Source organism: Cyprinus carpio, chromosome B3, assembly GCF_018340385.1.
Source record: "Cyprinus carpio isolate SPL01 chromosome B3, ASM1834038v1, whole genome shotgun sequence".
Classification (NCBI taxonomy): domain Eukaryota; kingdom Metazoa; phylum Chordata; class Actinopteri; order Cypriniformes; family Cyprinidae; genus Cyprinus; species Cyprinus carpio.
Genome location: NC_056599.1, coordinates 37685884 through 37698215, shown reverse-complemented (window position 1 = coordinate 37698215; position 12332 = coordinate 37685884). Strand labels below are relative to the sequence as shown.

Genomic DNA, 12332 nt, shown 5'->3' with positions numbered 1-12332 from the left:
CTAATAAATGTATTAACCATTACCTAATAATTAACGTTTCATGTAAATTAAAATGCTTATAAATGTCATTAATTCATATGATCATGCACATCTTGAAAATCTACAAATGGATTTAACTGATGTTATACAAGGATTATAAGATTTTTTTAATGTACAACACTTTTGCTGCTATTGGGGTGTGATACAGGTAAGGTTAGGGACAGATTTGGTGTATGGGTTGGTTTAAGGGGTCAACAGTGTAGGGGTCAATTTCATTACTATAAGGGAACACGATTCAATCGGTTTATATTGCATTGTTTTGATAAATGATTAATGAAGCATTTTCTTGATTTTTTTTTTAAATTTAAGTTTTATAAACAGTTACAAATGTATGAATAGTCTCAACTTTAGATTGGGTAATGCAAAAAAACATGAAACAAATGATTAATAAATGATATGTAAAAGATGTGAAAATAGGGTAAATTCCAGTCATTTGGGACTCTGCTCATATAAGGTACTAATTAATAGTAAATGTTTATAAACATTTACAATTGATAAATAGTTTCCACTTTAGATTGGGTACTGAAAAATATTAACAAATAATTCATAAATGATTTAAAATGTGCAAATGCTAGAAGTACACAACAATAAGAGACAAAATATATAATAAAGTTTCTTTTGTGCATGAGGGCTTGAATAGCTTGAATCATTTTTACACTACGCCACACCACCCATAATAAAGTTTCTTTTGTTTCACAGCATTTCTAAATGTAAAAAAATGAGCATTAGCTAATATGTGAACTGAAGTTTAATGACACTTGTAAGCATTCAAAGTACATTACAAATAAATTTTGAGTAATTTCTGTTAAAATCATTTGTAGATTTTTAAAACACATTGAAAGTTTAATGACATTGGTAAACATTAACTAATGACCAGTTAAGCATTATGTAATGTTTGTTAATGATTCATTAATGAAGTTTTAAATCATTTGTAAACCATCTGTCAAAATCATTTGAAGTTTAAAAAATCATGATCATATGAATCAAAAGTTTAATGACATTTTGTAAGCATTCAAATTTACATTTAATCATTTGGTAATGTTTAATAAGTTTATTAGTTAACATTAAAGGCACAATATGTAATTTTTCTGCTTTAAAAATAGCAGAAATCACTATATCTATGTTATATATTTTTTTTAGTTGTGTACTTACATTATCTCAACAGTTTCCACGAACTTTCAAATCCGGAGAAAATTATAGTTTAATTAGAAGACACGGCACGTTTCTTTATTTCCGTTTTGTCGCCCGTCTATGGCGTCATATAACCTTTGACCTCTCTAGTTTGTCTAACTTCCTGCGGAACACGGCGAAACCGCCAAATACAAAGGTGAACACACAGAGCCAACAGAAGCAAAGAACAGACGAAGAAGAAAAAGTAGTAGCTAGCCTTGATCGAGATTATTATATTTTATATCTATATTGTTTATATCACTTCAATAACTGTCTGGTTTGGTTCAGCTACAAAATCAGACATCAGAAGACTACAGAGAATGGTTGTTACTGCTGAAAGAATTATTGGTGCTCCCCTGCCCACCCTTCAAGAACTGTATACATCCAGAGTGAGAAAAAGGGCTCAGAAAATCACTCTGGATCCCTCTCATCCAAGTTACCCCCTTTTTGAACTTTTGCCATCTGGCCGGGGCTTCAGAGCCGCAAATACCAGGACAGTCAGGCACAAGAACAGTTTCTTCTTCCAGGCAATCTACCTCATTAACAGTTAAATGTTCACCACTTATGTAAAAATGTGCAATATTCTTATATTTATTTGTTACCCCTCCATCCAAGTACATCTCTGCATCTTACTCTGTTCTAATCCATTGTCATCTATAGCACAACTGTTCATACAATTTATTTATTTGCAATTTGTTTTTTGTTTTTTGTTGTCTCTGTGTACTGGAAGCTTATGTCACTAAAACAAATTCCCTGTATGCGTAAGCATACTTGGCAATAAAGCTCTTTCTGATTCTGATCTGATTCTGATTCTGATTAGTATTTATACCTCAATCAATCACTTACGTTAGTTATGGATCATGATTATGCTTTGCCTGCACGTTCTTTGAAGCGCAAACGAACGGGTGAAATAAATGACCCGAGAAGGTTTTGGGACAAGAGAAGAAACAAGACAAAGGTAAATATTGGAGTTGCATTTCCAAGATGGAGAGAGCTTCGTGACAAGCTGAATTCTACAAAGAGATGCCGAACTCGCTTGCATTCTAATAAACAGGTATGCATCCATTCAGCTAACTATATCTATCCGTATATTTTGTGAAACGATGATGTCTTGTGTAAAACGCAGACGGACTAGCTCTCATGTGTAGTATAATGTAAATCCACATTTGTTCTATATCTAGCTGGATAAAGTAGCTTCAAATGCAGTTCAAGATCTTGTTCGATATCATAGTATAAACGTAATTATAATTATTAACGAAAGGCGACCGTGTTTTAACATATATTACTACTAGCTACATGGAATATTGATTTGATAGGGGTCTCATAATTCATATATCTCTCAGTTCGAAAAGACGTGATAGTCAAAATACTAAGTTAGAATGAGTGAAGAATGTGGGGAGCGACAGAGTGCGTGTTCCAATGAACATCGTATTGCTGGTTCACTCGTTTACTCTGTATTATGGGTTATGAGATGATGAGATGCTAGATGGCTGGTTGTCATTGACAGTAACAACAACTCCCATGAGCCCACGCTCTTTCCCGACGTCATCAAAGTACGTCTTTTGTTATTATTTTGATTGAGTGACCCCTGGTGGCCAAAAATTACATACTGTACGTTTAACAAGCACATTATCATATTTCTAGATATGTGAATATATATTAAGTAATGATTAGTTAAACATTATACAGGTCCTTCTCAAAAATTTAGCATATTGTGAAAAAAAAGCATATTGTGAATGTAATGATAAAAATTAAACTTTCATATATTTTAGATTCATTGCACACCAACTGAAATATTTCAGGTCTTTTATTGTTTTAATACTGATGATTTTGGCATACAGCTCATGAAAACCCAAAATTCCTATCTCAGAAAAATTAGCATATTTCATCCGACCAATAAAAGAAAAGTGTTTTTAATACAAAAAAAGTCAACCTTCAAATAATTATGTTCAGTTATGCACTCAATACTTGGTCGGGAATCCTTTTGCAGAAATGACTGCTTCAATGCGGCGTGGCATGGAGGCAATCAGCCTGTGGCACTGCTGAGGTGTTATGGAGGCCCAGGATGCTTCGATAGCAGCCTTAAGCTCATCCAGAGTGTTGGGTCTTGCGTCTCTCAACTTTCTCTTCACAATATCCCACAGATTCTCTATGGGGTTCAGGTCAGGAGAGTTGGCAGGCCAATTGAGCACAGTAATACCATGGTCAGTAAACCATTTACCAGTGGGTTTTGGCACTGTGAGCAGGTGCCAGGTCGTGCTGAAAAACTAAATCTTCATCTCCATAAAGCTTTTCAGCAGATGGAAGCATGAAGTGCTCCAAAATCTCCTGATAGCTAGCTGCATTGACCCCTGCCCTTGATAAAACACAGTGGACCAACACCAGCAGCTGACATGGCACCCCAGGCCATCACTGACTGTGGGTACTTGACACTGGACTTCAGGCATTTTGGCATTTCCTTCTCCCCAGTCTTCCTCCAGACTCTGGCACCTTGATTTCCGAATGACATGCAAAATTTGCTTTCATCCGAAAAAAATGGTTTAGTACTTTGGACCACTGAGCAACAGTCCAGTGCTGCTTCTCTGTAGCCCAGGTCAGGCGCTTCTGCCGCTGATTCTGGTTCAAAAGCACACGCCTGTGCACGGTGGCTCTGGATGTTTCTACTCCAGACTCAGTCCACTGCTTCCGCAGGTCCCCCAAGGTCTGGAATCGGTCCTTCTCCACAATCTTCCTCGGGTCCTGTCACCTCTTCTCGTTGTTGCAGCGTTTTTTTGCCACACTTTTTCCTTCCCACAGACTTCCCACTGAGGTGCCTTGATACAGCACTCTGGGAACAGCCTATTCGTTCAGAAATTTCTTTCTGTGTCTTACCCTCTCGCTTGAGGGTGTCAATGATGGCCTTCTGGACAGCAGTCAGGTCGGCAGTCTTACCCATGATTGCGGTTTTGAGTAATGAACCAGGCTGGGAGTTTTTTAAAAGCCTCAGGAATCTTTTGCAGGTGTTTAGAGTTAATTAGTTGATTCAGATGATTAGGTTAATAGCTCGTTTAGAGAACCTTTTCATGATTGATGATTTTGAGATAGGAATTTTGGGTTTTCATGAGCTGTATGCCAAAATCATCAGTATTAAAACAATAAAAGACCTGAAATATTTCAGTTGGTGTGCAATGAATCTAAAATATATGAAAGTTTAATTTTTATCATTACATTATGGAAAATAATGAACTTTTTCACAATATGCTAATTTTTTGAGAAGGACCTGTATAACGTTTGTTAATGATTTATTAATGAACGTTATTATAAAGTGTTACAGTAACAAAACATGCCTTGAGAGTCCACAAATTTACTGTGTGATGAAACATGAAGGCAGCAAATATCACCTTTAAAATTTAACGTCTGTGAGATAAGCTTTTCAGAACTTTATGAACAAACAGTACAGTCAGTGTGTTGTCAGGCCTCAGAGAGTCATTTAATTTAAAAAAATGAGGTGTTACACATATGTACACAAAAACACTCCAGTTAATTCCAGATAAATAAAAACAAGTTCTTCTCTACACGTTTTCTCGTTGAATATCCCGCTTCTCTCAGAGGTGAAAAGGGTCTTGATGCTGGTTCATGTTGACTTTAACAAACGAGAGATGCAAAAAGGAATCACTCCCAAAACGTGACTTTTACAGTAAGTAAGTTCAGCCCAAATATTGAAAGAGATACTGAGAGATTCCAGGATCAAGCTGAAGTTTTCTCACCATCACAACAGATTAAAATCAGATTGAAGTTTCTTGTTCTTCAACAGATGTAACTGTTAAAAACATACAAAACATTTACTCAAGCATTTATTCTACTTGAACAGGTATGGATGTTTTTTTTTTTTTTTTTTTTCTCTTTATATGTTTTTTTTTTTTTTTTTTTTCTCTTTATTGTATATTAATTCACAGTATGTAGATAACCAAAAGACACTACAGAGAGGAAATATATGTATTTGTAGGGTAAAAAAATATACAGGATGAGCAAGACATATTCGATTCAACTGATTTGTATTAAAAAAAAATTCACAATACAAGTTGTTTCAAAGCAGCTTTAGTAAGCACCTTACAAACCCAGAAGATGACAAGCTACACATTATTAATGATAATAGTGACCAATTTGGTGTTAAACTGAATATAATGTTATAATAAATCAGACAGACATTTACCTCTCATCCTGCAGCATTTGAAGATCAGCACGACTGTCACTAGCAGATACGGACAAACTGTCAGTAGAGAACTGAGTGTGTGGAGGACAGAGATCTGAGATTCTGAATGAGACACTGAAAAAAGAGACACACAAACACTTTATCAAGCACTATATCTGAACGAGAGCATGTGAAGAAATAAATCATCTCACAGTTTCATTGATTCTCACCTGTGACTGAGATCCAGCTCTTGGGTGACTCTCCTCTCTCTGGGTGTTTGCAGGAGTAGAAACCCTCGTGTGACTTTGAGACAGTAGAGATAATCATCTCTGTAGTTTGATTCTGGATGAGTGACCCATCTTTATAGAAATCAGCTCTGAGGATTGGTGGGGTTGAATGTTCATATAAACAGTGTAGAGTCAGAGAATCTCCTTCAGTCACAGGATGAACAGGACTATCCAGAATCATATCCTCTACTGAAACAGAGACATTACGAGCTGAAAAAGACCTAGAGCTGCACGATTCTGGATAAATTGAGATTTTTTTTTCTGAAAAAAAGGCCAAAGGTTGACCAAAGGTTTACTAGTCAAAGGTTTAATAGTCTAGCACCAGTGGTTTTCAAACTTTTTACAGTTGCATACCCCCCGAGCATTTAACATCCTTCTGCATACACCTCTCTCACATAGCCACACAAAGTATTTTAAAAAAAAAGTGCACATGCAGCATAAATGCTTTTTGTAAAATAACTCCCTTTTATCAAACATATAATTTGTTTGCAACCAATTGTATATTTTTAATTATTAAAACAAATAGGTCCTTGATTCTGATTGGTTGAGTCAAGTTCGAAGCTGTTGTAAATTACTCTACAAACAAATACCTTTGTTTATGTTTGTGTTTTGCTCAGCAACAACTTGTTTGGAACCACAACCGTTTCTGAGGAACTACATTGTTTGGCGGAAGAATAATGTTTTATATTAATATTGTTACACTTTTGCTCTGTTTTATTTTGTGAAACCTTACTACGTATATGGAATAATAGTTTTATAAAAGCAATAAGCCCTGTGATGCCGTGGTTTACAGTTAATTTATAATCTAAGACTATAGAATACCCAAGACGTGTCACTCGTATTTTGAATGGGGAAAAATGCAACACTCAATATGGCCGCTCAATCGCAGGAAGCCCCGCCTTCTGAATGAGAGACCCAATCACTAATCAGTAAAGTCAGCGCATCACTGCAGCTAGAAGCGTGCTGGTTGCTATAGAAACAGTCAGCATTCCAAGACGTGCGCTTAGGACTGCGCATGCACACTGGCTGATCTAGCCTGAAAAATAAGCTTTTTATAATGCTATTTGAGCAAAATAAACAATATTTATGATACAGTTGATATCAGATTTCTTTGGTGATTTCAAATATGAAATTTAATCGTAAACTCAAGTGACCAGTTTTGGAGAATTGTATGTTTTCCCATTCAAAGATATAGGAGTTGCACTTGCATGCCTGAGAGGTGTTTCAAAGATGGCCGCCAAGAGACTCTTGGGGCTTATTTCTTTAATAAATTGCCATTTACTGAGATGGGTGTGCTTGATATGATAACTCTACGATGTTTGGCTCATTGGCTGTATCAGAGAGAGTCTGAGTCTTAAATCAGTTTCTGTGGAAGTCTGTGCCAATATGGTTCTTTATGCCAGTAAGTGTTGAGAACACACAGACAATCAGGGGTGCCACTATGGTTTCTGGACCCCCTGAACTGCAATCGTCGGGCTCTTGGAATCATCCTAACCTAAAATTAAGCAACCTCTGCAGACAATGCAACCCGTGTATCTCCCTCCCCCCAGCCACCCTTGTCTGGCACCTTAGACAATAACAAAATAGTTATGGGAGCCGCAACGGTACACAATGACACACTTTTCACTTGTCAGTTTAAGTCACCATTATTTATATAGGCCTAGCACTTTTTACAATGCAGATTGTTCATTGTACCTTAGCAGCTTTACCAACCCAAAGATCTCTCATTGCTACTAGACACTCCGATTGATGCACATATTAAAATTGACAATGCAACCCTCCTCTCCTTCTACACTATTAAGCCTACCTAGTTGCCACCTTACCTAAATATTTTTTCCTCTCTACTATTCCATAATGGAGCAATGTCCTAAGCGGTCACTCATACCTTAACATCTCTCACTTCACTCCGATTGATGCACGTGAGCAAACAGAGGTGCACCCTTTGACCGCAAAATATAGCACTAACATTTTGTTGTACACTAGAGGGAGCATGGGTTATATTTTGACTGTGAGAAACATGTTCAGGTAAATTTTATTTACAAATGTGATATAATTAAATTAACGGTAGGCTACATTTCAGTATTTTGTTCACGTAGCCCTTCACTTCAACCACTGGTCTAGTGGATTTATTGTCATTTAGGAATAAGATTGTGTGGGTGATTGGATCTGGCTATTTAAATCTGACACACAAAAATGTGGGCTTTGTGAAATAAATAAATACAGAAAACAGACTCACTGTGTACAGTGATATTAACAGGATGATAGCTCTCTCCAGATTCAGACTGACACCAGTACACTCCAGTGTCTGATGTGATGGTGGAGTTGATTGAACATTTAGATCCTGTTTGTGATCCCCTCAGTGATGATGAACAATTTTCCAGCTGCTCATTGTCTGTGTATCTTCTCACTCTCCATCTATCAGAGTTACTCTGGTCCTCACAGCTCAGAGATAGAGATACAGATGTGAAGTGTTGAGTTCTGCTGGGACTGATGATCAGAGAGACTCGAGGAGAAAAAAAAACACCTGAGAAGACAGTTACAGTTTGGAAAGTCAAGTCAAGTCACCTTTATTTATATAGCGCTTTAAACAAAAAGAGTAATTCAAAGCAACTGAACAACATTAATTAGGAAAACAGTTGTGTCAATAATGCAAAAATGACAGTTAAAGGCAGTTCAATATTGAATTCAGTGATGTCATCATGCAGCTCAGTTCAGTTTAAATCGTATCTGTGCAATCATTTGCAATCAAGTCAACGATATCGCTGTAAATGAAATCAAGTCAAGTCAGTTTTGTTCATATAACACTTGACACAATGTTGTATCAAAGCAGCTTTTTAGAAAAATACTACAGTTTTTGTATCTAAAAATCCACAAGCCATCACTGAGTATTTTTATTTAAACATCATAAATAAAATTACACCTTAATATATTTGTCATTATGCCATCAGCAAGCATACCGAAGACAGCTGTGACAACCAACAAAAACCTCAATAAGGCATTGGAAAAAAAAAAAAAAAAACTTGGAAGAAACCAGGCTTGACTCAGGAGTCAGTTCTTCTCTGCCCATACAGTGAAAACCTAGTAATATTTATAGTTAGCTGATTTTGCTGTATATTTACTGAGATATAATTAGCAGGCATTTTATACAACTAATGGATATTAATCAAACTTTAAAATGACTAAGTGTTTATCCACCTTATTTTTCCTGTAAGAGCGGGTGCAGTGTCTGGCTTCTGGTGTCATCCGCTTACAGCTGTTTTTAGCTGTGCAAATCAGCTCGTTTTGCTGCTTGATATTGCAAACTGGTGTGTCTCACCGTATTATTTTAATGTACAGTATTATCCTAAAACTGGTTTGTAGTGCAAACAGTTTTACTGTTTACTGCACTTTGTTATTCTTCTCATTATTTCCCTACAGCTGCTAATGAACCGGAAGTCTCACACATTCACAGAAAACAGCTTCCTTCCACATTGAAAAATAAGATGGATATGGTCCATCCTATATTGGCTGTTGATGGTGAAGTCCTTCCTAGAATCAAGGTGTGGTCAATCACATAAAAAAGAAAAATCAATTTCATAATTTAAACTCTTTATTCAGTGGGTCAGATTATACATTTTTATTGCACCTGTTTGATTATTTTCCCTCAAGTCCTCTTACTGTATGGACATAACACTTTTGCGCTACAATAGTTATATATTTACTTTTTCATAGCAATTTTTTCCACCATTAGAATTAAACGTTTTACATTTTTGCAGCTAAAGTGTTCAAGGTTTTGTTGTTAATATGGTCTATTTAGCCCCTTTTAGTAGATGCAGTAAACTACACCTGATAGCAAAAGGATCTTTCTACATTGTCACTATTAAAAATTAGCCATATTATGACAGGATAAAATTTCAAGACATATCAAACTGAAAAAAATCCAGGAAAATTTCAGCACTGTCTCATTCTCATTTTGATTCAGTCTGAACTCACCAGTGACCCATAGTAGCTGTTTGTTGCTGTACCATGCGTAATAGACTGGTTTTCCTCTCTCTACTTCACACACATAAACTCCTGTGTTATTCAGAGCAGCAGAACTGACAGTGTAGTTTCCTCCAGCTCCTCTGCTGCTGTCTGAGAGCAGCCGATAATGATCACTATAGTCTGTATAAAGTGAGAATGTGCAGTTAACTCAACAAGTTGTTTCTGTAGGAGTCTTATAAATTACATTTGTTGGTATATTCAGTGTATTCAGACTGATAAAATATTTTTAATCCCTCTCTCTCTCTCTCTCTCACCCTCTCTCTCTCTCTCTATATATATATATAAACCAGTTCATTCAGATGTTATCAGATGAAGCACACTATATCTTACCTGATGAAGCAGTCTCAGTGTACCAGCTGAATGTCCAGCCTGTAGAGGAGCCTTTAACCTCACAGATCAGAGTCACTGGATCTGCTTCAGTCAACCACTTCTGTGGAGAAACACTTAAAACTGCTCTCTGGGTTTATCTGAAATATAGACATCGCTAATTAATAAGATGTTAAACTTGTGTGTGTTTATAAAGAGATAATGAAACTCACCTGATACTGTAAGTGTAACTTCATCACTGATGTTTGATGTTCGTGATCCTCCTCTCTCTGCTCCATAACAGGAGTATTTACCTGCGTCAGACTCAGTAACAGAACTGAATGTGTGTTCCTGATCATCACTGAAAACACTGTCTGAACCGTCTTTATACCAGCTGTACTTCCAGCTAGTGACTCCTTCACCATCAATGTCACATCTGAGAGTGACTGTCTCTCCTCTGAATACATGTTGATCAGGTGTAATGTTCACTTTGGCTTTTGGTCTTTCTGTACAACAACAATTCACAAAGAAAATAATGTGCCGTTTTTAGTTGATTGTAAAACACACATGCTAAATCAGGTTTAGACTAAAGTGTTGTTATATTTGTTCATAAAAGACCTCAATTTACAATCATTGGGAATTTGTAAACATGAGTTGAGATAGTTTTTTCAACAAGTTTCCTAACATAAGATCTTGTTTCTCTGTGTAAAATCTAAATTATTACAGTGTGAATGTAAGAAATGTTTTTTTTTTGTTTTGTTTTTGATAGATTAATATTTTTTCTTGTCACTCCTCAGAATTGTCACATGAATAATTCATACTTGTTTAAAGTGCATTTATAATCATAATGAAATGTAATTTCTCAACTTTTGTAACAGTTTGCAACTTTGTAACAGTTACTGTAGAATAGCTCATATTTGATGAAATATATGAATCAAATTTACTCACCTTCAGTGTGTCCAGAGTGAATGTTTGAAATCAGCACTAAAAACACAGAGAGAGAGAGAGAGAGAGAGAGAGAGAGAGAGAGAGAGAGAAAACTTATTACAGTGTGAGACTAATAAACTGATTCAACTGTGTCTTAATGGCATCTAAAATGGTAGCTAATGACACCTGTACGCTCTGGAAGTGGGATCTAAATGAAAAATCTTTTAGATTCAAAACTCAAGGGACATTTTGTATATACAGTAGAGCCACAGCAGTGAACCATTTAAAGGGAAAGAGATCAAGCCAAATAGTCTCATCACAAAGCAGATGAATAAATACAAACTACTAACTGTGTATCACTAGCTCAAATCTCTACTTAAGACAACAGGACACAACTACTGTATGAAACAAACCAACAGAACTGATTCAACACCCATTAAACAGCAAGCACAAAACTGAATGACTGAACAAACACACTGATCTACATAACACAACAGAGTGCATTTCTCTTCACAATCAGCACTAACTGCACACTTCTCTCAAAATCATCTTTCACTCCATATAGCATGGACTAGAGCAGGATTTGAAACTCTGAGAGCAGAAAGAAAAGAAAACCTAGGAACACTAATACACCTGATCATTTACATAACATCCACTGAAATACATATGAATAAAATAATACCACAGAGCACAAGAGGAAGTTGTCTGAGCTCCATGACTGAATGATGTCAGACAGTTAAAGACAGAGACTGAGTTAAAGGTCTTCAAGACTCTGGAAACCTGCGGTCAGATCTTTTAGGAAACATCAGAACAGATTCGCAGATGTACAAATGTACTTTTATGTGTTACAGAAAAATCATTTGATAAATGTAGATGATCTTATAACATGTTTTCAGAAAACGGCCACACTGACTAACATATTCAAATTCTCTACAGAAATGTTGTCTTTGACTCTCATTAAGTATTAAAATGGACATTTATTTACCATTATAAACATTTAAAATAAAATGGTTATATTCTGTGTGTTCCAATGAACAAGGCAAATGAAAACAATAACAATACTTTGATGGTATAGTTCTTTTATTATAATGCTGGTATTAGCTGTATTTTTTAATTTATTGAAGTGAAGTGAATAGCCGTTTCTCTTCCTGGCAATGGGTTAGTGCCACTTCTAACTAAAAAAACAAAAACAAAACTTTGAGTTTAGATAATATATTTGTACCTGTCAACACAGATTAATACTACATAATACACAAAGACAAGGGATGGTCATTAAAACAAATTTAACAATTATGATTCCAGTTCCTCTTAATTAATCCACCTTCATAACAGTCCTTTTTTTTTTTTTTTTTTTTTTTTTTTTTTTTCAGTTGTTTTAAGGAAGAAATTATATTTCATATTTTCAGCCC

The 12332-nt window shown here is 35.8% G+C and overlaps 1 protein-coding gene across 1 annotated transcript in view; it reads right to left on the bottom strand.

Annotated features, from left to right (window-relative positions):
* Positions 1-11641, bottom strand: part of LOC109106919 (neural cell adhesion molecule L1-like) — a 29399-nt gene extending 17758 nt beyond the window's left edge. The window contains exons 1-3 of the mRNA XM_042720951.1: positions 11609-11641; positions 10945-10980; positions 10230-10502 (exon numbers count right to left, since the gene is read on the bottom strand). Of these exons, the coding sequence (XP_042576885.1) occupies positions 10230-10502; positions 10945-10980; positions 11609-11639 (340 nt within the window). The 5' untranslated portion in view covers positions 11640-11641. The remainder of the gene's footprint in view (positions 1-10229; positions 10503-10944; positions 10981-11608) is intronic.
* Positions 11642-12332: the final 691 nt, after the last annotated feature.